Source organism: Balaenoptera musculus, chromosome 3 (assembly GCF_009873245.2).
Source record: "Balaenoptera musculus isolate JJ_BM4_2016_0621 chromosome 3, mBalMus1.pri.v3, whole genome shotgun sequence".
NCBI lineage: Eukaryota > Metazoa > Chordata > Mammalia > Artiodactyla > Balaenopteridae > Balaenoptera > Balaenoptera musculus.
Window position 1 is genome coordinate 159,228,917 of NC_045787.1, and position 24,469 is coordinate 159,253,385.

The 24,469-nt window shown below is 53.8% G+C and overlaps 1 protein-coding gene across 13 annotated transcripts in view; it reads right to left on the bottom strand.

Annotated features, from left to right (window-relative positions):
- MYO9B (myosin IXB) overlaps positions 1–24,469 on the bottom strand; it is an 88,517-nt gene that overhangs the window by 12,657 nt on the left and 51,391 nt on the right. For 6 of the 13 annotated variants that reach the window (XM_036846427.1, XM_036846428.1, XM_036846432.1 and 3 more), the window contains 17 exons: positions 21,559–21,648; positions 20,075–20,191; positions 19,583–19,717; positions 17,410–17,531; positions 15,260–15,401; positions 14,726–14,930; positions 13,294–13,375; positions 12,125–12,214; positions 10,737–10,850; positions 9,227–9,266; positions 8,030–8,152; positions 7,068–7,148; positions 5,159–5,269; positions 3,292–3,414; positions 2,152–2,301; positions 1,902–2,068; positions 360–1,241 (listed from right to left, as the gene is read on the bottom strand). In XM_036846427.1, coding sequence (XP_036702322.1) covers positions 360–1,241; positions 1,902–2,068; positions 2,152–2,301; positions 3,292–3,414; positions 5,159–5,269; positions 7,068–7,148; positions 8,030–8,152; positions 9,227–9,266; positions 10,737–10,850; positions 12,125–12,214; positions 13,294–13,375; positions 14,726–14,930; positions 15,260–15,401; positions 17,410–17,531; positions 19,583–19,717; positions 20,075–20,191; positions 21,559–21,648 — 2,774 coding nt within the window. The remainder of the gene's footprint in view (positions 1–359; positions 1,242–1,901; positions 2,069–2,151; positions 2,302–3,291; positions 3,415–5,158; positions 5,270–7,067; positions 7,149–8,029; positions 8,153–9,226; positions 9,267–10,736; positions 10,851–12,124; positions 12,215–13,293; positions 13,376–14,725; positions 14,931–15,259; positions 15,402–17,409; positions 17,532–19,582; positions 19,718–20,074; positions 20,192–21,558; positions 21,649–24,469) is intronic. The other 7 variants (XM_036846430.1, XM_036846437.1, XM_036846425.1 and 4 more) reach the window with 6 other exon arrangements.

Consider the following 24,469-nt stretch of genomic DNA (forward strand, 5'->3'; position numbering starts at 1 on the left):
CTCTTTCAGTCTCTGGGTGCGTGTAATCACTCCCACTGTTGATGAGGGAACTGAGGTCCAGGCAGGCTGGGGAGGGGGGTGGACCTCAACCCAAGGGGCCACCTTCCACAAGGCTGGAGGCTTTCTGTGTGAACTGGGCCCCTTTGGACAGGGGCTTCAGGGTCCCCGGAAAGTGCCTCGTCTTCCCCGAGCCTTTCCCTGCCCCCTGGGCCCTTCTTCCTTGGGGCTCCCAGGCACAGAGCCTCACACGTTTCTGGGACGCATGGTGCTGCCCTGGTCCTGCTCCAGGCTTTGGCTATGTATCCCCCGACCCTGCCCGCCCACCCCAGCCCTTGGAGAAAGGAGGGTACAGGGCTTACTCCGTGGGCGTGAGGGCAACCCCCTCGGCCCGGTGCCGCTCGCTGAGGTCCAGGGACTGGCTCAGCATGGTGCTGGGGCCAGCTGTCATCAGCTTCTTGCCCCGCCACAGCTCCACGGCGCTGGCCAGCCGCTCGGCGTCCGGGTCCCTGTACCGCTGAATCTGGGTGGAGCCTCCTGGGCTCTCGGGCCTGTCCTGGGCCCTCGGGCCAACCCCCGGCTTGCTCTTGTCCTTGGGAGTCTCCGGGGTGGCACCGGGGGCCGGCACGCCGACCCTGCTGTCCAGGGCCAGGCTGGTGGGTCGTTCCACGTGGCCGGGCCTGGGGCTCCCGCCCTGGGCTTCAGCTGAGACCGGGCTGCCCGGCGCGGGCTGCGGGGGCTCCTCGGGCTGCTTTTCAGGAGGAGCCATCCCTGTGTCCGTCCTTGCGTCCCGAGGGCTTTCATCTTCTCTGTCCTCCTTTCTGTCTTCTGGGAGGTTCTCTTCTGGCTCTGGGACGGCCCTTCTGTAAGGTTCTCTGAGGGCGTGCTCTTCTTTACAGGACTGGATGTGCTTGTTCTGGAGTTTCACGTGCTCCAGCCCCCTTTGCCGGCGCGACTCGCGCTTCTCCCGGCTGCTGGGCACTTTCTCGTGACTTTCGGCTGCGTTTTTCTGGGCTGGGGGCACCTTCTCCGGTTGGGAGCTGTCCACGGGGGACCCGTCACTGGGCCACACCTCGGGCTCCAGCTCCAAATGCTCGCCGTCCTTGGATGGTTCTGGGCCCTGCGCGGGTTCCTGCCCAGCTGCCCAGCCCGGCCCGGCCTCTGCGGTTTCCTCTCGGGCGGCTCGCTGGGCTTCCCTCTCCTTCTCCGCCGCCTTGTGCTTCTCTGCCACCATCTGGCTGAAGCTGGTGGGGGGAAAGTGAAGGTGGTGGTTTCAGGAACAAATCCACCCAGGGCGTCGGGGACCCCTTTTCTACCTGCAGGTGCACGGGTGGGGGGCCAGGTGGCATGTGGCGAGACCCTGGCCCTCAGAGATGCTTCTGGAAAGGCAGAGCCTCCTCAGCCAGGGAAGGGGGAGACACGGAGTGGCCTCTTGTTGTCATGGCCACGTCTGCCTGGCTGGTTCAGGGGGACCTTTATTAGGTCTGTTGTGGGAGGGATCTGAATTCCTTTGGGGTCCCTGGCCTGGTGGATTCCCAGGCTTCGTGTGTGAGCGGAGGTGAGGGGAGCCCCTGATGGCTGGTCCTGGTGGCCTGAACCCTCCAGCTCTGAATCCAGGTGCTCTGCCAACCTGCCTGGGGTAGGCAGGTGCAGTGGTGGTGTGGGGGTCCCTGGCAGAGACTGAGTACCGCCAATGGTGACCTGGGGTTTTGCCAGTAGGTGCCACCTACCAGCCCTGGAGCGTCTCTCTAGGGTCCCGTGTGCCCAGACGGCTAGATGCCTGCCAGCCCCTCCTCAGCCTCCCTGTGTCCAGACAGCTCCACTGGCCAGACGGTGTCTCAGGCAACCCTCGGGTGAGTGGCATGTTCTGGGGGGGGCGGGGGGCTTGGTCCCATTCCGCTCACCTCCTGCGCTGCAGGTGCCCCCGGCAGAGGCTCTGCAGGCGGATGATGCTCTGTCTCTGCAGTTGGTAGGCTGCCCGCTGCCGGCAGCCCCTCCACGCGGCCTGGAGGGACACCGCTGCCTGCGTCCTCTCCAGTGCCCGGCGGACGCGGTAGGACCGCCAGCAGGCCTGAGAGTGGAGGGGGCGTTCAGGGGCTGGGAGGGCGAGACCCCGGCCACCCCCACCCCCGGCCCCACGGGCCCCCTCAGGACCTGGATGGTGACGGCCGCCCGCCTCATCTGTAGGAAGTGCCTGCGCTCCAGCACCATCCGGAACCAGCTCTGCAGGAGCAGGATCTTCCGCACGACCTCCCGGTGCAGTGTCTCCTGCAGGGCCTGCCGCTCCGTCTCCTTCAGGAAAACCTAGCAGGGAGTGGGCACAGCAGGGGTCAACATGGCCTCCAGAACCCCTGTACCCGGCAGGTCTGCTCGGCCCACCCCGGGAGTGCGTGAGACCAAGCTGGTGTGCTGACTGACCTGACCAAGGGGAGTTTTTTGTAAAAAAAAAAATATTGAGATAGAATTCCCGGAACATAAAATTAACCATTTAAAGTGAACAATTCAGTGGCATTTAGTACATTCACAAGATTGTGCAGCCATCACCTCTATCTAGCTCTGAAACATTTCCATCACCCCAAAGGGAAACTCCGTGCCCATTAGCAGTCATTTCCTAATCCCCCTCCCCTAGCCCCTGGCAACCACTAATCTGCTTTCTGTCTCTATGGATTTACATGTTCTGGACATTTCATATTAATGAGATCACACAATCTGTGGCCTTTTGTGTCTGACTTCTTTCACTCAGCATGATGTTTTCAAGGTTCATCCACGTAAGCGTGTATCAGGGCTGAATAATACTCCACTAAGGGAATGACCCACGTTTTGTTTCTCTATCATCTGTTGATGGATACATGAATTATTTCTACCTTTTGGCAAGTGACTAGTGCCACTATGAACATACATGTACAAGGATTTGTTTGCACATCTATTTTTAGTTCTTTTGGGTTGATACCTAGGAGCGGAATTGCCGGGCCACATGGTAACTCTATATGATTAACTCGTTGGGGCGCTGTGAGGGGACTTGTCACATCTGGTAGAGCCCTGTTGGGGAGCTGCCAGACATTACAAAGTTCCTGAACATCCTGTTCTATGGTGTGATGCTCTGATGCCTGAGCCCCACACCTTAGGTCTGCCCCTCTGCCTTCCAGGAAGAAATAACGTGCTGGGCCCCAAAAAACGCACTTCCTCAGCAGAGCCCCTTATTTTTCAGTGAGTGGCTTGGGCGGTGGGAGGACCCTGTGTGTGGCAGAAGGTGGGGGACAGTTTGCAGCCACCCTGAGGGGTGCAAACACTGACCTTGGTCTTGCCGATCTGGTAGCTCCTCTTGTCTATGTCCATCTTCTCCAGCAGTGCAGAGATAACCTCCCTGCAGGGCTGGGCATTCTTGGGCAACAGTACCTGGAACTGCTCCGTGAAATCCTGGGTGGTTTTGGCCGAGAAAGGAGAATCTGCGTGAGTGTTTCTGCCACCCGACAAGAAGAGGGGGCTCCAGCAATTCCCTGGTCAAGCCGAGTTTCCGAAGGCAAAACTTGGTTTGATGTGAACAGTACTGACAAAGCTAAAATCTTGGACTTTCTGAAACAGTCTAAAGCTTAAGAAAGACTGTCGCAGACATAGAGCACCGATCTTTCAGTCAGTCGGCCAGTGACCATTGAGGACCTGCTGGGTGCTGGCGTTGTTGGGGGGCAGCCAGGAGATGGAGCTGCTCTTGGGGGGCCCACAGTCTGGCTCATTATAAGGCTGAATCGTAGCTGGAGGCATGTCCTCCCACTGCCCCAGTTTTTCTGGCCGCGTTGCACGGCATGCGGGATCTTAGTTCCCCAACAGGGATAGAACCCTTGCCCTCTGCAGTGGAAGCACGGCATCCTAACCACTGCACCACCAGGGAAGTCCCAAGGTATGCTCTTTTTAAGTAAACAATTACGCCAAATTTTTAAGAGCCAAGCCATTAATGAGACACACCAGCATTTTCTTCCTTTTCGGTAATCTGCCTTTCCTATTTATGCAGGCTCAGAAAGATGATATTCCCATTCTGTGGATGAAAAGGGGAGGCATGCCACAATGAAGCCATGTCCCTGAGGCCATACGGGTAAAGCCTGAATGGGGACCAGGTGCTGCCACCTCTGGTTTCAGGCCCAGGGCTCACTCGAGCGCCACACAGCTGCTGCCAGCTCCCAGCATGAGCCAGGAGTTCTCAACCTGGGCCATGTTGACCCCTGGGGACATTCAGTGATACATGGAGACATCTTGGGTTGTCAGAACTCAGGGGAATAGTGTTCCTGGCATCTTGCGGGTGGAGGCCAGGGATGCTGCTCAACGCCCAATGGTGCACAGGGCGGCCCTCACCACAGAGAATGATCCAGCCCCAAGTGTCCATGGTGACGTGGTTGAGAAACTGCTGTAATTTGGTCTTCACCAATTTGAGGTTACTGGTGATCTTCTGTGTTTCTAGAAAGCCCAGGGAGTCATCTCTGAAGTCATCACCTCCTTGGGCCTCAGTTTCCATATTGGGAAAATAGGAACCAGGGCCCCCTTGCTGCCGGTTGACAGAATAAAAGAGCTGGGTATAAAAGTGTGTATTACAGGGCTTCCCTGGTAGCGCAGTGGTTGAGAATCTGCCTGCCAATGCAGGGGACACGGGTTCGAGCCCTGGTCTGGGAGGATCCCATATGCTGCGGAGCAACTAGGCCTGTGAGCCACAATTACTGAGCCTGCGCGTCTGGAGTCTGTGCTCCGCGACAAGAGAGGCCGCGATAGTGAGAGGCCCGTGCACCGCGATGAAGAGTGGCCCCCGCTTGCCACAACTAGAGAAAGCCCTCACACAGAAACGAAGACCCAACACAGCCCTAAATAAACAAACAAACAAACAAACAAATAAATAAGAAAGAAAGAAAGGGTGTATTACAGAAGATGCTCAATAAAGGGCCGAGCTGCACAGGGATCTGCTTGTGCAGTTCCCTCTTCCCCACTTGGTTTAACACACCTCTTGCGAGGAACTATGTCCCCCACCATGAGAAAGAACGATCTGGTACAAATGCCAACAGTGCCAGCGTGGAGAAACCCTAATGGAAAGTAACCTGCCAGGCCCATGCTCCATAGAAGCGCTCTTTCTGGAGGTGGCTAGTGTCCCAGGCAGCCACGCATGTGCACGAGAGCATCCTACCTGGAACGTGTACTTGGCGCTGTAGCCCGACCTCCGGATCCGCACGGTCTCCAGCATGCCTGTGTAGCGCAGCTGCTGCAGCACCAGCTCATCATCAAAACACAGCTCTTTCTGAAACAGGATCGAGCAATCAGGGCAGATGCCTGCAGGTGGCTGGGGACGGGATCCCTGGGAGGAGGTGTCTATTCCCACGTGACTGCCGTCCCTCGGGACTCCAGATACGGATGCAGTCAGGGCACACCCGTGGGCTGGGGCTGATCCGGGAATGTCCCCAACCTGGCAGCCGTGGGCACCTGGAGGATCTGTTTTTTTTTTTTTTCCTTGCTCCAGACATTTTTTTTTGGAATAAAGACATGGGGCCACTCAGCAGTGATGCCTAAAGGCATTCATCTCTTCTGGAAAACTTGGCCATCTGATCTGCTCTATTCCCTGCTGTCCGGGAGACAGATGCCACTTCTCACTGCCTCACTCAAGATAATTTGCTGCAAAGAGTTATTTCCTAAAGGCCCCTTCCCAAACCTGTTAAACTCATACCCTGTGCCACGTATCAGGGTGAGTAGTGGGGATTTGGCAGATAGAACACACTGCTGGGCCCCCTGTGGGAGGTGTCACAGGAGAGGGGACCCTGGGCTGAGTCCTGAGGGCCGAGTAGAGGACAGGCAGGGAGCATCTGGGTGAAGGCCTGAAGGAGGAAGGGGAAGCCGAGGGGTGGACAGGGATGCAGGGAGACGCTTGCTGCTGGAGGGGTGGGGGTGAGGGGGAGGAGGGGCTGAAATGAGGCTGGATCAGTGAGCTTCCAGCCCAGAGCTCAGGGGCCTGGACTCCATGTTGGTGGGGGTTATTTTAAGTGGATGGAGGGGAGGGAATGGCATGAGGGGAGGGATGTCATGATTGGGTTGTGGGGGGGCTTCTGGTATGTGGTGGGCTCTTGGAGACTAGGAATTCTACTCAATACACTAAAAAGCATAGCATAGCGCCCCCTACAGCAAAGAATGATCTGCACGCATGGCCCTTGTCCAAAGCAGGTGCTGATGGAGTGTTTCCCGAGTTGCCCAAAGCTGAGGCAAAATCCAAATGGGTGGAGAAGACAGGCCTGATTCTGCTGCTGGTGGAAGGTAGGGAAGGGGGACAGAAATCTCTGAGACGCCACTGGGGGACCAGGAATGGGAAGGGAGGGAAGACAGGGTGAGTCCAGGTCCTCGCCTGGGGACGGAGAGCCGTGGCACCTGGCAGGGCCAAGCTGGGCTCTGGACGTTAGCAGAGCATCCCAGGAGCAGGGGAGAGGCAGGGAAACAGGAGGAGTGGAGACAGAGAGCGTGGGTGAACAGAGTGGCCAGGAGGCACTTGCTCGGAGATCGGTTTGTGCCTGGGAGGGAGCCCAGGTCCCAAATGGCCTCCAGCAAAGTCCCTGAGGGGATGGAGTGGCCAGTGGACCCCTGGGGAGAAGGAAGCCTGGCTGCAAGGGCTGAGCCCGCCACCGTGGGCCCCCACTGGTGCTCTGTCTTTCCAGAAAGTTCAGGATGAGCGGCAGGCTCTGTGCTCCTGTTGCCTGACTTCAGCCTCTCCCTTCCAGCACATTCTCTGCACAGATTGCCTTTGGGATATATCTGAAGAGCACCCCCGACCTGTCCCTCTTCAAACAAACTTTCTCTGGGGCCCCGCCATGTTCCAGACGACGTCTCTATTCTTGGCTCGTCACCAGGTTGCCCTTGCTGCCTCCTGCTGACGCCCCTCTACCCCCAGCCGGCTACAGCACACGTTTACAGTTCCCGAAACCTGTGTGGACACTTGATTCCTTGAGGACTCTCCTGACCAGCCCTCCCCCTCCCCCCACAACAGGAACACCCCCTGCCGAGCCACCAGACCTCGGCTTGGCTTTCACCTCCCCCGAGATGTGGGAGCCCCTCACCTTCTCGGCGTTGGAGCGGATGCAGCGGATGAAGAAGGGCTCTGCCTTCCCCAGCGCCTCCAGGAGCTTATTAAGGGACGTCTGGGGAGAGAGGGGGAAGGTGCTGAGCTGGGACCCCCAGGGGCACACTCCTCGGTGGGAGGGGAGCCAGGTCACCTGCCTGTATCGGCGGTGGGGCATCTGTGTTGATGTGGGACATGGGAGGTTGCAGCAGGACATTCTGACCAGAGGCTGTGCTACCCTGGGGAGCCCCCAAGGGAGCTGAGGGGTCCCCATGGCTGAGAGCCACCATCTTCCCAGGACCATCCAGCTCCTGTTTCTGCCTCAGGTGAAAAGTGGGGGGAAGGTGGTGGAACCAGATAGACTCTTTGTAGGGATTTAAAATACGGGTCAGCCTCAGAAGGGACCATGGATGCAGTGGTTTTAGTCTCTGGCCTGCTGTTTCCAAAGAGGATTTGTGGAAGTTCCTACATGAGGTAATTACAAAAAAAAAACAAAACAAAAAGGGCCAGCGGCCATTGGACCCCACTGAAAAAAAGAAAGAAAGTGTCCCTGAGCTTCCTGGCAACCAGGTAAAAAAAGGGAAACATGACCTAAGGACACAGTTTGGTGGTCACATCAACTCATGTGCTGATTCATGACTCTTTTAACTTGGTGGCTCTCAACCAGGGGTGATTCTGTTACCCCAGGGGAATTTGGCAAGATCCGGAGACTTTTTGGTTGTCATGACTGGACGACGCTACTGGCATCTGGTGGGTGGAGGCTAGAGACGCTGCTCAGCACCCCACAACTCACAGGACGGCCCCCACCACGGAGAATGACACAACCCCAAATGTCGACCTGCGACGAGGTCAGGAGCCCCCGGGATAACAGTAGGCTGCCTGTGTTGGGTTTGTTTTGACCCAGCCACGTGAGTGTCAGGCTGAGTTCAGCACCGCCTCCTGCCCCCTTGGGCCACCTACCTGGAACTGGGCGCTGATGCTGGGCGGCTTCTTCTTCTTGTGCAGGTGCAGCAGGGACTTGGTGGTGCGGTCGTGCAGGGTCATACTGATGATGAGCTTCAGGGATTTGGAGTCCAGCAGGTTCTAGGATAGAAACACAGGGTCCGGCCTGCCCTCCCAAAGCCCCAGCGGGCACTGGGAGAGGCCTCTCGGACGTCCCTGGAGCCACAACAATGCCCCTCCCGGGTGGCAGCTTTGAGGCTCAGTCTTGGGGCTGTGCTGTCAGAGACAGGGTGGGGGCAGGTGGGCCTGGTGGGGGTGACAGGGGGACTGAGCCTGGGCTGTGTCCTGTGGATGGCGCTGCCTCCGGGTGGGCTGATTACAGCCTCTTGTGGCCCGAGTGCCCAGAAGCCAAAAGCTACGGAGTGCTGGCTTCCTTCCTCGCAGCTCAAGGAATGCCAAGCACCCTGTGTTTCCACGTGCGCTCATCCGGCCAGCCCTCCCTCATGGGCCAACCCTTACTGTCGCTGACGAGGGGGACTAGCGCTGTCCCACCTGTTGGCCAGACTGAGGGGCTGCGTTTACTCTCCGTCTGCACGCTGTACGTAGAGACTAGACAGAGCGTCTGGGTGCACTTGACCCAAGGCCGGCTGCTGGGGTCTTGGCTGCCAGCGGTGCACAGCTGCCCCCTTCCTGACAGGACCACCCTGGCTGAAGGGCCTCCTCTCCCTAGACGCCCACGAGGCGCTGCAGCCATCCCGCCCTCTGGAGGTGGCTCACAGCTAAAGACCCCTGATGTGGGGATATGACAGAAGGGTCCCATCGCCTCTTGGTGAGCTAAGCTCTGTGGTAAACACTCCTGGGCCCCCCGGGGGATCAGGCTGAGCCCACCTCCTGGCTCAGTCCGGACCCTGCCCAGACTGCTTCCCCCCTCCCTCCCCCACCTCGGGTTTCTCCTGGGAGCTCCCCCTTATACACCACTTGTGCAAAGATCCCCATCACAGGCCCTGCCTCTAGGAAACCCAAACAAAGACACCTCTGTATCATTTCAACAGGAGACACTGTTTTCTAGAGGGGAAGGGGGAGATGATAGGAAAGGGAAGGAATCAAAGAAGCTTGAGATGTTAAAAGCCACCTCCCGCCCCCCGCCCCAGTTTTCCAGAAAAACTTGAGCCAGGCGCTCGCAAGGCGGTGTCAGACGGTGTCGCACGTGTTTACCTTTGGAATGATCTGCTTTTGTTTGATACCTTTACTTTTCCTGTCAAAATATTAAAAATGGTTTTGTGAACAGAAGGAACACGATGTCTGGATCTGGGTTAGTTCAGCAAGCCACACCTTGCGGGTTAGATGGAGTCAGAACAGAGAGAGGAAGAGTCCGGAGGCACAAGTGCAACGAGGCCGCCGCCTCGCCGGGGACCTGGTGGGCTGCCCTGCACACGTGTGGGGGGCTGTGGCTCCTGTGACTGTGCACACCGGCCTCACTGGGCCAGCGGCTGCCCTTAGGGTGGCAGGAGCACTTGGTCTGGGGGCCACTTGGACGTCTGGGAGAAGGGGCGGCTGGTCATCTACAGGGCAGAGCACAGGGCTGGCTATGGGGGAGCTGGGATCTCACAGAACGATGGTGGGATGCCCCAAATGGGGCTTCGGGGGATCCCGCGAGGCTCTGGCGCCTACCAGGTGTCCCAGCTCTATTTGCTACACGTTGGCAAACATCAAGCCGGTCCACAGAGACCCTTCCGGACCCCCGCCCCGGCAGCAGGGCAGGGGTCTGTCTCGCAAAGAACTGAGATGGGGCCTGGGTAGCGGAGCCTTTGCACTCGAACTGGCAGGTTAAAAATGAAAGCTGATCTTTCGGCCAAGGGAGGGGGGATGAACCCCACACTCTTAGACATTTATGGAATCTTGCAGAGGAGAGGAAGAGTTTTTAAAAAATTGCAGCTTGGCCTGTTTTTAAGACCCGCTGAGGAAATGGTTCCCCACAGATTTGCAAGATGCTCGGCTGTGAGGTTCTGTGTGTGTCAGGTTTCATGTTAATCCCGGTGGGGTGGAATAAGGCATAATAAAAATGACTTTGCAAACAGGCTCCACGGCAGGCACAAGCTTTGCTCTCTGCTGGCCTGAGCCCCGAGCGGTTGCTTGTGCCCATCGGTTGAGGCTGCTGCCCACCTGGTACGTGGGTATGAAAATCATCACCCCTGCTTTGCAGACAGAGGCCAAATGCTCAGAGCACTCAGGTCATGCAGTGAGTTAGTGGGAGGTCCAAACCTAGTCTGTGTGGCTTCTGGCCCTTTTTATCACATCACGCCCACAAAACAGGGCCACGGGATGCGCGGAGGCCCGCAAAATCGCACACCCTGCTTCTGACGGCTTCTTTATAAGCTCACAGTGGCAAAGGCGGGGGTGGGGCGAGGGGAAGCAAGCCTTGCTCTGCACATTTGGGGGCAGAAAATCAGATGCTTCGTGGGGGAGCATTCCTGTGAAGCTGTGCTGGGCACTGGGGAGCTGGCAAGGATTTGGGTCACAGCGCAGACACCGGGGAGGGAGTATTACGAGGACCACTTAGCGACGGCCGGTGTGAGAACAGAACCACAAGGCAGCGCAGCGTTTAGAGCGGCTGATTCAGTGTTACAGGAAGCCCACGTGGGCCGGGCCGGGGGTCCGGAGCGGGGAGGCGGTCGTTGCACTTGTGGGGGAGCGGGGGGTGCCCACAGCCTCAGGGGGGACTCACAGGATGAAGGTGCGGGGTTTCTGGAGCCGACTGAGGGACTGGAGAAGCCTACGGGGGTCGTCACCCTGCCAGGGCAATCCTTTGATGGTCTTGATGATTTGGTCATGCAAATCGCTGGGTGGGGGGGGAGGGGTGCAGTGATAGAGAGAAGACCAAGTTAGAGCAGCGGGCCCGCCACCTCGGGGTCCCTGGCACGTCGGGACCGTCCCCAGGCCACTGGAGCCAAAACATGCAGCTGGGGGAAGCCTGAACACTGCTGCCACTCCCTCCTGCACCAAGAAGAGGGGTTCAGCCCTCCCGGGAGGCAGGGGGCTGGGGCCACTTCCGGCTGAACAGAGTTTGCAACATGGCATCTCGGATCGCTGGAAAAGGCCTCACGTTTAAGAGCCTCTTGGAGTCTGTAAAAAGTATCAAGGGGCTACTGAAAACAGAAGACCGGGGAGGTCTCTGTGGGAAGCAGCAGATTAGTTTCTCTTGATGGTTCTGTGGGCTGCCTCCTTGTGGGCTTCAAGAAATGCCTTGGGAAGAACAAACTGGAATTCACAGGCGGATTGTCAACCGGGGGCCATGCCGCCCCCTGCCCCCCATCCCCCACGCTTGGCTGTCCTGACTGGGGGAGGGGGCGCTACTGGCATCTGGAGGGTGGAGGCCAGGGATGCCCTCAATTCCTTGCAGTGCACAGGACGGCCCGACCACAGGGTGACCCGGCCGAGTGCCAAGGGTGAGAAACCCTAGCTGAAGATCCTTACCCCCCAAAATCCGACCTTATTAGCTTTCCTTTGTTCAGTCGCCGTGGGTTCAGGGCTGAGCATACGTTTTAGGTGTGAGGATGAGAATGGCTTAGAGACAAAAACTGAATGCTCTGAAAATGGACATTCGCCAAAAATGTCTAGATGACAAATGTTTTGGATAGAACGTCTAGAAATGAGGTAGGTAGTGATGGCTGCAGGATCAGCTGGGACTTTCTCTCTTTTGTAAAAATTCCTCGTTCCAGTTATTTTAAATACATGTTTAAGCTCTGAGCAGTTGGCCTGGGAAGAGCCCGATCGGCAGCCCCTTGTCTGTGTTCCATGCACCATGCCCAGGGCCGGACTGGCCACACTTACCTCTGCTCCCTCACCCTCCAGGGAGGCACAGAGCAAAGACAACAGAGGGGTCACGTTTCACCTCCACACCCTGAGCGGTCAGTGCAGCGGCCAGAGCTCCTGATGACAACGAGGCCCTCGGCTTCAGCCCACACCTCCCCGACATGGCCAAAGCTGGCGAGAGTGCCCCTCGGCTCGCCGATCCCCTCTCTTGCTCTGGATGCTGCGCTGAGCACCTCGGATGACGGCTCCTCTGGGCGTGCCTCCCTGGTCTTGGGTTCGAAGGCCCTTGCTTCTACTTACTTCTTGCTTTCATAGAAAGCAATGATGTCCTCAAAAGCGTTAATATCGAACTCCTCAGAGCCGTCAAATGAGAAATCTAGCATTGAGCAGCTGAAAGGGAGAATCTGTATAAACTAAATGCGCTCTTGGGGCAGGACTCGCAGCCCGGGGGCCAGGCCCTGGGGAGACCAAGTGGGTCAGGGGCCACTTTCAAATACTGGGAAGTGGTTTTTTTTTTTCTTTTGCCTCCTTTTGGGTGAAAAAGCTGATTTAAAAATGCACCTTTTTAAAAAGCAGGAAAATGACACGCTGCTTTCAGACAAATGACATGGGGTCACTTACCTAGGTGCTAGCTCTACCTCCACACATATGCGTTTGTGAATCTCCTGAGGGAGTTTTTATTATAAAGTGTTCAAAAATAAAATGACTTTTTCATGTTTCGAAATTTAGTGACTCGCTCCTGGGGAATTTGTTGAGTCTTGAGAAAGAGGTTGGGGACTCAGCTGCCCCAGGGCCTTTGCACATGCTGCCTCCATGGCTAGCACACCCTGCCTGCCTTGTCTGGCCCAAGTGGTTCCCTTCTCAATGTAGCCTGCCTCTCTCAGGCTGCCGGAAGGGTCCCTCCCCTGGCTTTGTCACGGCCTCAGATGTCTGTCCAGTGTAGCCTTTTTTAATCCTGGAAGCACAAGCCCGCTCTCACTTTTACACTCAGTAGCAACTGGGGTACGTGGAGGACCCTTGGCCATTGCTAGGTGGCCACATGACACCCTGTGTCACCTTATAGGCAATGGTGCATCTGTGTTTCTGACTGAGAGTGAAGTAACTTAGCCGATCAGCTTTCGGGACACCCCAGGCAGGCTAAGGGCGGAAGTGCTCTTAAATCAAGCTTGTTGCTCTGTGAGACCAGCAGCCCTTTGGCCCCACCCGCCAACGGTCACGACCGGCCATGAAAAGATCCTTTGTAAACTGAGCCGCCCACATCCCCCTAACGCAGATGATGCACGAGGCCTGCCTCGCAGAAATGCGGCCACCAGATGCCGTTACTTCTGGGTCTTTCTGGTTCAAGCGGCTGCTGTGTTCCTTATTCTGGTCAACCCCGACCTGGGTTCAGAGTGTCGGGTTTCTGGCGCCATTTTAAACAATGCCGCTGCCTACTGGCTTCACTTGGGATAAATCAAGGTCTCGCTCACCGGTACAGTTTTTCCGATGGGGTGCTGGCTCCTCTCTGCAGCTCTCCCAGGTGACCTCGGGCACCAGAGCTGCCCAGACCTGCTGGGGACACAGAGCAGATGAAGTTTGGGGGGTGGGGGTCGCCTGCAGCTGAAGGGCTTTGTAACTTTTCCATGGAGGCTGTGATCCTGACTTGAGCCCGTTTAAAAAAAAAAAAAAAAGGGCCTGACACTCAAATTTGGGCAGAACGGGGAACCGTGAAATGTTTCATTCCCCACAAAACAGCACCATCTATTTCCTACTTCTCATAAAGGCTTTAACATTTTGGTCCTCCTTTAGTCGACACCCTTCCTAAAACGGCATGCCGTGGCTGGTATCTGGAGCTGAGTGACCCTGGGGGAGCCACTCAGCTCTTCTGGGCCTCAGGTTATCCTCACAGAAAAGTGGTGACACACCTTCCTGCCTTGTGCGGATGAGGAGGTTAAATTATACACCCCGCTACAGACTTTCCGTTTGGGACGATAAAAGACCTTGGGAGCTAATTTACAACAGCCAAGGCATGAAAGCAACCTAAATGTCCATCAACAGATGAATGGATAAAGAAGATGTGGTATATTTACACAATGGAATATTACTCAGCCATAAAAAAGAATGAAACAGGGGGCTTCCCTGGTGGTGCAGTGGTTGAGAATCTGCCTGCCAATGCAGGGGACACGGGTTCGAGCCCTGGTCTGGGAAGATCCCACATGCCGCGGAGCAACTAGGCCCGTGAGCCACAACTACTGAGCCTGCGCGTCTGGAGCCTGTGCTCCGCAACAAGAGAGGCCGCGATAAGTGAAGAGGCCCGTGCACCGCGATGAAGATTGGCCCCCGCTTGCTGCAACTAGAGAAAGCCCTCACACAGAAACGAAGATCTAACACAGCCAAAAATAAATATAAAAATAAATAAATAAATAAAAGATTACCAAAGGAAAAAAAAAAAAGAATGAAACAATGCCATTTGCAGAACACGGATGGACCTAGAAATTATCATACTAAATGAAGTGAGTCAGACAGAGAAAGACAAATTTTATATGCTATCACTTATACGTCGCATCTGAAAAATAGTACAAATGAACTTATTTACTAAACAGACTCATAGATATAGAAAACAAACCTATGGTTAACCGAAGGAAAAGGGTGGCGGGAGGGATAAATTAGGAGTTTGGGATTAGCAGATACAAACTATTATATATAAAATAAACAACAAAGTCCTACTGTATAGCACTGGGAACTATAGTCAATATCTTGCAATAAACTATAATGGAAAAGAAAAAAAAAAAAAGAGTTTGGGGAGCCAGACAGAAGTGCTGGCTGTACAACCTCGGGAATGTGCTAAAGGCAATGATATTTTACACTTTGCAATGGACTATGAACGCCCTCTTCTCAACAGTGACCTGGGGACCCTCCTACCTGCAGCCTTTTCAGCCCTCTCGGCCCGCAGACGCCCGGCCTCCCGGAGCACGGCCATGGCCTGGATGGCAGCCCGGAGCACCGCCCAGCGGAACACGGCCACGGGGTCCATGCCGATGAGCTCCCGCACGTAGGAGCTGTCGCTGCCCCGCAGGAGGGCCACTATGTCCGGCCGCATGTAGTCCATGTTCTTCTCCCGGAAGTCCTGGTGGGGGGGGGGGTGGCAGGAGGGATGATGGAGGAGGGTGGTCCCTTGCCAGTGCCGGCCGAGGCCCTGGGGGCCAGCACGGGAAGGGCTAGCGGGCGGTGCATCTCAACAAGAGAGGTGGTTCCTGCCCGTGGAGCCCTCGACAGTAGAGCCAGGGGTTTGACACTGGGTCCGAGAGCCCTGGAACCTCGCCCAGCAAAAGCAATAAAGAGGAGGGACGGAGCAAGTGCCAGAGGGAAGGGGCCTCCAGGGTACCCAAGCGGTCCCCTTCCCGCCTCCCGGGCAGAGCGTGACTTGACTGATGATGGCAGCGGATGGCTGTGTACCTTGATCTGATATTTCACTTTCCCTGCGAAGTGCTGAATGATGAACGCCGGCTCCATGACGGGGGTGCCGAGGAAGTATCTGTTGTCCTCATGCTGCTGTTTGAACTTGGCCAGCAGGGTCTGGCTCGTGGCGTGGGGAAAGCTGGGAAGAGGATGTAAGACCTTTAACTGCAGGAACTGCGGCCGGTCACCCGCTCTGTGCTGCAGGTCGCGGGCCCTCCGTGGATGAGGGGGACGAGTGCTTGGGCTGCTGCAGGCTGAGCACGGGGCCGAGGGCCGGGAACCTGCCACCTGGCTTGAAGAGGCCACGAGCAAAGTGATGCACTTGGGGCTGCGGAGCAAACTTGGAACGGGCAGAGCAGCCCAGGGCTCACGCGAACGTGCGGTCCAGGCAAGACTGGGACCTGGGCCTACCAGGGGCAGCTCCTGGAATAATCCCAGGACGGGGTGACTTCTGGTCTCAGGTCCATCTGTACCTGGGTGCTGTGTCTTGGAGTGGGTCTTGCCCATGCTCCTCTGTTAGAGGGAGGGGCCGGGAGACCAGGATGAAGCAGGGAGGGGGGCTGGGGGCAGAATAAGGGAGCCGTTGTACCTGGCTATTTTGGCCTCCCTGGAAGGAAATGCCACAGCCAGCTCTGGCATCCCCAGCCTCTGCCCAGCCTCACCGCAAAACACGGGCAGCAAGACGTGCCTCCAAATCCCCGACGCCTGGCTCCATGGCTTAACAGGGGGCAGAGGAGGAGATTCTGCAGCTACAAGGCACATCATTGCCAGGGCCACGGTGTGGAGAGTGAGAGATCCATTCACTCAGTTGTGGAAATAAATAACATTTTAACGCACTATTTTAGAAAATTCAATTCAATGCCTTCTCCGCCCCTGCCCCCATTCCCCCAACTCCATGATGAACTAAAATAGCAAGATTTTCTTTTTTTTTTTCTTTAAATAGCAAGATTTTAAACAAAGACAAATCCGACCCTGCTCAGCCCCGCCCTGTCTTGCATGCTTCCCCCAGATTCGGCTCTGGGAGTTTCCTGGGAGTGATGACTTAGCCCTTCCTAGCACCCTGCCTCTTCCCTTGTCTAAACATTCTCTCCCCAGATCCCGGCCTAGGATGGATGTGTCCTGTCCTGGACGGGACTTGGTCTGAGACAGGAGGTACGCCTGATTCACACCAGCCCTGAGGGGACTTCAGCAGCAAACAAGGGGCCTGATAAAGTGGTTGATAAAAAGACTGTCCACATCCGGACCCCCAGAACCTGTGAATGTGACCTTAGATGTAATCAAGTTAAGATGAGGTCATCAGGGGGAAATTCCCTGGCAGTCCAGTGGTTGGGTCTCAGAGCTTTCACTACTGAGGGCCCAGGGTTCAACCCCTGGTCGGGGAACTAAGATCCCACAAGCTGCGTGGTGGTATGACCAAAAAAAAAAAAAAAAAGGGAGGTCATTAGGGTTGGCACTAATCTAATAGGACTGGAGTCCTTATAAGAGGGTATGAGACAGAAAGAGAGAAGATGATGTAACTAAAGAGGCAGAGATTGATTGGAGTGATACGGCCACAAGCCAAGAACACCTGGACCCCCAGAAGCTGGAAGATGCAAAGAAACATCCTCCCCTAGAGCCTTTGGAGGGAGGGTGGCCCTTCCCACACTTTGATTTCAGCCCACCAATACTGATTTTGGACTTCTCCAAAACGGTGAGAGAATACATTTCTGTTGGTTTAGGCTGTCTGCGATTTCAGGAACTCTGGCTGGGTGACCAAGCATGAAGCACCTTAAAAATACCTTCAGCCTTCATCGTGTCCTGCAGACGAGGGGCGGCAGGCTTGGTGGAGAGTCTTGCATTTGGGCCCCTGATTCCATGCCCTGCCCTTTGCAAGGACGCACCAAGCCCGTGCCCAGTTTCTAGATTCAGGTCCCACAATACTTTCCCGAGGACTCCCAGGAGGGTGTGTTTCCAAGTTCATAGCTATCTCAAGTGTTAATATTTCTGTGGTGGATGGTACTGTATTTTGCAAACGTGAGGTCAGGATTTGTGGCCGCATGAGTCTGAGCAACTTGGAAGTTCTTGGGATGGTATGGATTTGGGGTAAGGCTCTGGGGCTGCAGAGCCGGAATGAGTGCCAGCGGACGCACTGGGCCATGGACACTCACTTGCTCTCTTCATCCAGGAGATAGAAGAGGCCGGTGGGCTTCTTGCTGATCAGATGGATGCAGCCAACGTTGTCCGTGTAGTCGATGTTGTGCCACGAGATCCCTTCGCTCTGGTACTCCTCCTGCAGGGTTCGAGGGGTATCCGGTAAGTTCATCATTTCACGGACAGGTTAATATTTACGTAGCACACGTCGCATAAAAAACATGTTTTATTTACGCATGCCTGTACATATTTAAATATAAATGTGCAAATAACACAGAATGCACATTAATGTACCAACAGGAATATAACAATAAAAATAGAAAATTATTCAATAAATGAACAGTTAGCCACAGGGACGCACATTCTCAAACATCTACAGTAAGTCCCCTACATACGAACCTTCAAGTTGCGAACTTGCAAAGATGCAAATGTGCATTTGCACGTCCAATCATTTAAGTTAGTTCACGTGTCTGGCGTACATTGTCACATGCGTGTGTCCTCTACAAGTGGTTGTGCAGCTTGCCCTCTGTCTCCTATTGCTGACGATCCTTCAGCTCTACCATCGCCCACCTCCTCTCCCTCCTCCAGTCAGTCACCCTTCTTGCCTGTTCACTCGATGCCAGTCTCTGTATGCCAGCTGTTGTACTGCACTACTGTACTTTTCAAGGTACTGTATTGTAAGATTAAAAATGTTTTCTTTATTTTTTGTGTTATTTTTTTTTAAATTAATTAATTAATTAATTTTTGGCTGCATTGGGTCTTTGTTGCTGTGCGCGGGCTTTCTCTAGTTGCAATGAGCGGGGGCTACTCTTCGGTGCAGTGCGGTGCTTCTCTTGTTGTGGAGCACGGGCTCTAGGCGCGCGGGCTTCAGTAGTTGTGGCACGTGGGCTCAGCAGTTGTGGCTTGTGGGCTCCAGAGCACAGGCTCGGTAGTTGTGGCGTACAGGCCTAGTTGCTCCGCGGCATGTGGGATCTTCCCAGACCAGGGCTCGAACCCGTGTCCCCTGCATTGGCAGGTGGATTCTTAACCACTGTGCCACCAGGGAAGTCCCTGTTTGTTTGTTTTTTATGTATTATTTGTGTGAAAAGTATTATAAACCTATTACAGTACAGTACTATATAGCCAATGGTGTTAGTTGCATACCTAGGCTAACTTTGTTGGACTTACGAACAAATTGTACTTACAAATGCGCCCTCGGAACGGAACTCATTCGTAATGTAGGGGATTTACTGTATCACAGTAAAGTGCTGAAAATCACATGTAAAACCCCCCAGGGGTCAGCAAGCTTTCTTTGTAAAGGGCCAGATGGTAAATATGTTAGGCTTTACAAGTTAGATGGTGTCTACACGATGACTCAGCTTTGCTGTTGTATCGTGAAAGCAGCCACAGATGCTATGTCAACAAATGGGCGTGGCCATGTGCCAATAACTTTGGGCGGCCCCTGCTCTGGAACTGCAATGTCCGATAGTCATATAATATGAGAGACCCATGTCACTTCGAATTTCTAACAGCCATGTTTAAAAATGTGAAAAGAAACAGGTGAAGTTAACTTTAACAATATACTTAATTTAACCCAACATACCCAAGGTGTATGATGTATGTCAACACGTAATTGACATAAAAAATTACCAACAAGGCATTTTACATTCGCTTTTTGCCCCCAAGCCATGTCTTTGCAATCCGCTATGTATTTTGCATTTCCTGCACAACTCAATTCGGACCAGCCATATTTCAAGTGAGAAATGTGAGTTTCAGCCAAAAGGCGTAATAGTAAAACTAGCTAAACATCTCTATAAACCCATCAGTTTTCTTTCCCCATCAGAATCAATCATGGGAAGGATGATACTTGGGTAAAGACGGCTGGTTATTTCTCAGTGAGAAGATGCGTAAGACGGTATATCTTTATTGTTGACTGAAGCAAATCCTTACAAGGCAACTCAGTTTCTCTCCCACCAAAAGGACTTTCATGTCTGAGCAGAGAGAAGGTATAAAATTGACCTGTGGCCCCAAATATTCCTGCCGTTTGCCTCATCCTGGGCTGGGTGGGAATGTTCCCAGACTCTCCCTTTTCTTGCAGAGAAAAATTCTGGGGCGGGTTTGATGACAAACCAGGTCCCAAGGGAGATCCTGGCTCTGGCTCATTCTGTTCCTCCTTGGGTGGGATGGGCAAATAAGATGGTATTTCCTTACCTGCTCCAGTTTGAAAATGTGCTGGTTGAAGTAATACTGGAGCTGCTCGTTGGCGTAGTTGATGCAGAACTGTTCAAAACTGTTCCTCTCAAAGTCTTCAAACCCAAAGATGTCGAGGACCCCGATGGACAAGCACTGGGGGAGACAGAGAGGATGGTTATTACTGGTGGGCCCTCCCTCAGGAGCAACCTGTCTGGTGGTGGGGGCCTTAGAACCTGTAATATTAAACAAGGAGCCCTATGGTTTTTTGATTTTTGGTTTCTGTTTTGTTTTGGGCCACGCTGCATGGCATGCAGGATATTAGTTCCTCGACCAGGGATTGAACCGGTACCCCCTGCAGAGGAAGCCTGGAGTCCTGTGTTTTCATTCTGTGCTGGGCCCTGAGAATCACATCCCGTTGGTTCCCTGGCCCCGGCCTGGGAGGAACTGGCCCATGCCCGACTGACTGCGGCTGATGTCATGGGTTGCCTGCCGAGGGTGTGTAGTCCTCACCGAGACGGACTCTTCCATGTCCTTCTTGTTGAGGAGGGCGTGGTTGATCCGCAGCACGATCCAATCGAACAGGGCGCTGTATAGTGACTTGGCCATGGAGTCGCGGGCGGTGATGGCCTGTGGGCACAGAGGGGGTGTCACACCTTGGCAGGGCAGGCCCTGAGGTCTGTATGCACAGGGAGATTGAAGTGGTGACTTGAAACACCCAAGTCATCTGACAAGCCCCCTTCTCACTTTGCATGCTGTCCTGTCAGCTTGGATGCCCTGGCCCACCCAAGCATGAAGCGTGAAGCCCTGACCTGGCAGCCTGCGGTTTGGCCAAGTCTTTCTCATGGGCCGGCTGGCCTCAAAGCACCCTAGGGACTGCTGGGGTGGGAACGCAGGCTCAGGGAGGGCACCGTGGGAGAACGAACCAGGAGGCTGGGCTGGGTTCAAAGCCAGGTCCCTTGTGGTTCTGGGAGCACCATGGGCCCCACCACTGGGTGCCTAAAAGCAGTGATGGTCTTTACCATTTTTTAAAAAGGCTTGTTGGGGTCTAATTTACATACAAGGAATTCCTTCTCTGTATGTTCTCAGATCTAAGTTGTGACAAGACTCACTTGGCCTGCTATCAAGATCTAGAACGAGTCCCTCTGGTTTTGTGGAAATGGAGCCGTGTAGGACGCAGCCCTTGTACATGGTCTTTTTCTGCTCAGCTTGGCGCCTCTGGGGAGCAGCCGTGCTGCAGGCTCAGGTGACCTGCGGCACCTTTCACGTACCACGGCTGGGTGCCTTTGCCCACGGGGGCTCCAGCTGTCTGCAGTACCCATTTCAGATGCCTGAGCAGCTTCCACCACCAGCTAAAAATCCCCCCCCCCCCACCATGGCTAGGTACTTTCCTGCTGCTCCCCAAGCTACAAGTCTAGAGGTGTAAAAACATAAGAAAAACACATCACAGAGAAAACATCGAGGCTGGGGCAAAGGCCAGGGAGAGGTGCCTTATCAAGATTTAGGGACCCACACAACGGTTGTAAAGGTCATGCTCAAGCCCTGGGGTCGGCAAGCTTTTTCGGGCAAGGGCCAGTGAGTCAATAGGATCAGCTTTGCAGGCCAGCTCTGTCGCTGCAGCAGGAGAGCAGCATGTGAATGAATGGGCGTGGCTGTATGAAAATAAAGCTTTATTGACAGAAGCAGGCAGTGGGCTGAGTTTGGCCTGTGGGCCGCAGGTGGCTATCCTCTGCTGGTGAGAACTCAGCGTGCCCGCTGAGCAGCTGGACGTAGACACCAACACACGTGGCCCCGGCTCTGGCCTTCGAGCTGTATAGGCTGCTTTGCGCCACACCTGAGCTCACGTGAAAACCAGAGTGTCGCCAGGGTTCTCCTCTGTCACTTTAGGGGCAGGAAAAAGACTACCCATGCCAGCTGTTCCCAAAGGACTCCCCCTCTGCCCTGAGCACTCATATTTCCGGGCCTGGCACCTCACGGAAGCCCAGGGCAGCACTCACCTCGCTGAGACTATAGGGAAGGATGAGTTTGTCATTGGAGGTCACCGTTTTTCTTTTGGTCAGAACTTCCACTAAGATTTCTCGCTTCACCTGTTTCAGGGTCAAGGGGTGGGGGGGAGGGATAAATTAGAAGCTTGGGATTAACAGATACACACTACTATTTTTATATAAAATAGATAAACAACGAGGTCCTACTGTATAGCACAGTGAACTATATTCAATATCTTGGAATAACCTATAATGGAAAAGAATCTAAAAAAGAATATATATATATATATTCATACGCACACACAAACACATATATATGAATCACTTCGCTATACACCAGAAACTAACACAGCATTGTAAACCAACTATGCTTCAATTAGAAAAATTAATTAATTAATTTAAAAAAAAATGAGAGAGAGAGAGAAGGGGAGGAAAGTTGGAGAGCTCATGGACTGGATCCTTGTGTCACTGAGGCAAGGCGTGGGGAGGGAGGGAGAAGGACACCCAGCAGCTGGGCCGGGAAGTGGGCCCAAAGCCCACCCTCAGGGCTGCCAATCCACAGTGTGTGCTACGCCTGGTGTGTCTCAAAATTATCCCCACCCACAGGCTTGCTCGATGGCCCTGACAGTATGGTCACACAGGCCTGGGTGTCACTGCGGGCCTCGGGCCCAGGTGCTGCCTGGCGACCTGTGTTAAAGCTGTCGCTGTTGGAGTGGGTTCCTGGCCTGGGTGCAGGGGCTGAGCAAGGGGCCTGGCTCTCCCTGACTGCCGAGTCCCATCCATGAGAAGTCAAGTGTTGGGGCAGCAGAGTAGCCCCCGGTCTCCCAGCAGACGTGCTCACTCATCCTCATGAGCACAACAGGAGCTGGGGCTCCCTGACGCAGGTGCACTTTAAGAGCCACAGATGGAATGCATGCTTAGAAGACAGCCTCAGCACCACAGGTATTTGGGGCTGGGTCATTCTTTGCTGTAGGGGGACTGTCTTGTGCATTCCATTATGTCAAACAGCATCCCTGGCCTCCATCCACCAGATGACAGTAGTACCCCCCAAACGACTGCCCAGTGCTCCTGGGGTTGAGGACAAGCGGACGAGGGGATGGTCCAATCACAAAATGACCTCGCTGATCAAAAGATGATTGTTTTAAAAAAATGAAGGATAGTTGATTTACAATATTGTTAGTTACAGGTGTACAGCAAAGTGATTCAGTTTTATGTATATATATAAACGATAATTTTGAAGAGCCTTTCAAGTGAGGGGCTGAGATGGGAGAGCCCCAGAGGGAGTCCTTCTGAAATGAGGAAGGGTCAAAAAGATAGCTGTACTCCAATGTTCACAGCAGCACTATTTACAATAGCTGAGACACGGAAGCAATCCAAGTGTCCGTCAACAGATGAATGGATAAAGATGTGGCACATATATACAACTGAATATTACTCAGCCATAAAAAAGAATGAAATAATGCCATTTGCAGCAACATGGATGGACTTAGAGACTATCATTCTAAGTGAAGTAAGTCAGACAGAGAAAGATAAATATCATATGATATCTCTTATATGTGGAATCTAAAAAAAAAGGATACAGGGACTTCCCTGGTGGTCCAGTGGTAAAGAATCCGCCTTCCAATGCAGGAGATGCGGGTTCGATCCCTGGTCAGGGAACTAAGATCCCACATGCCATGGGGCAACTAAGCCCGTGAGCCACAACTAGAGAGAGAAAACCCACACGCCACAACTAGAGAGAAGCCCATGCGCCACAAGGAAGAACCCGCATGCCGCAATGAAGATCCCACGTGCCGCAACTAAAAACCGATGCAACCAAAAATAAAAAAAATTTAAAAAAATTTAAAAAATGATACAGACTTATTTACAAGAGAGAAACAGAATCACAGACATAGAAAACAAACTTATGGTTACCAAAGGGGAAAGGGTGGGGCGAGGGATAAATTAGGTGTTTGGGATTAAAGTATACACACTATGGGGCTTCCCTGGTGGTGCAGTGGTTCAGAATTCGCCTGCCAATGCAGGGGACACAGGTTCGAGCCCTGGTCTGGGAAAAGCCCACATGCTGCAGAACAACTAAGCCCGTGCACTACAACTACTGAGCCTGCGCTCTAGAGCCCACGAGCCACAACTAAAGCCCACGCGCCTAGAGCCCGTGCTCCGCAACAAGAGAAGCCACCGCAATGAGAAGCCTGCGCACCGCAACGAAGAGTAGCCCCCGCTCTCCACAACCAGAAAAAAGCCCATGTGCAGCAACGAAGACCCAACGCAGCAAAAAAAAAAAAATAAAGTATACACACTACTATATATAAAATACACAACCAACTGTACAGCATATAGCAAAGGGAACTATACTCAATATCTTTTAATAAACTATAATGGAAAAAAATCTCTCACTTATATATGGAATTTTAAAAAACGAAAAGCAGCCCCCAACTCCCCCCCAAGCTCCTAGATACAGAGAAGAGAATGGTGGCTGCCAGAGATGGAGGATGGGCAAAATGTGTGAAGGTGGTCAAAAGGCACAAACTTCTGGTTATAAAATAAGTCATGGGGATGTAGTGTACAGCATGGCGACTGTGGCTAACATTACCGTATTGCATAATTGAAAGTTGCTAAGAGAGTAGACCTTAGAAGTTCTCATCACAAGAGAAAAGAAAACCCTGTTGCCACCTAGGGTGACAAATGTAACTAGACTTACTGCGGTGATCATTTTGCAACATATACAGATACCGAATCATTATGTTGTATACCTGAAACTAAAATAATGTCGTATGTTAATTATACCTTAATTAAAAAAAAAAAAAAAAAAGAAATGAGGAAGGGACACAGCAGTGATGGTGGGGGGAGGAAGCAGGCAGACAGGCCCCAGTTTACAGAAGCGCAGTCAGTGAAGGAAGTTCTGGGCCTCGGTGGCCGCTGT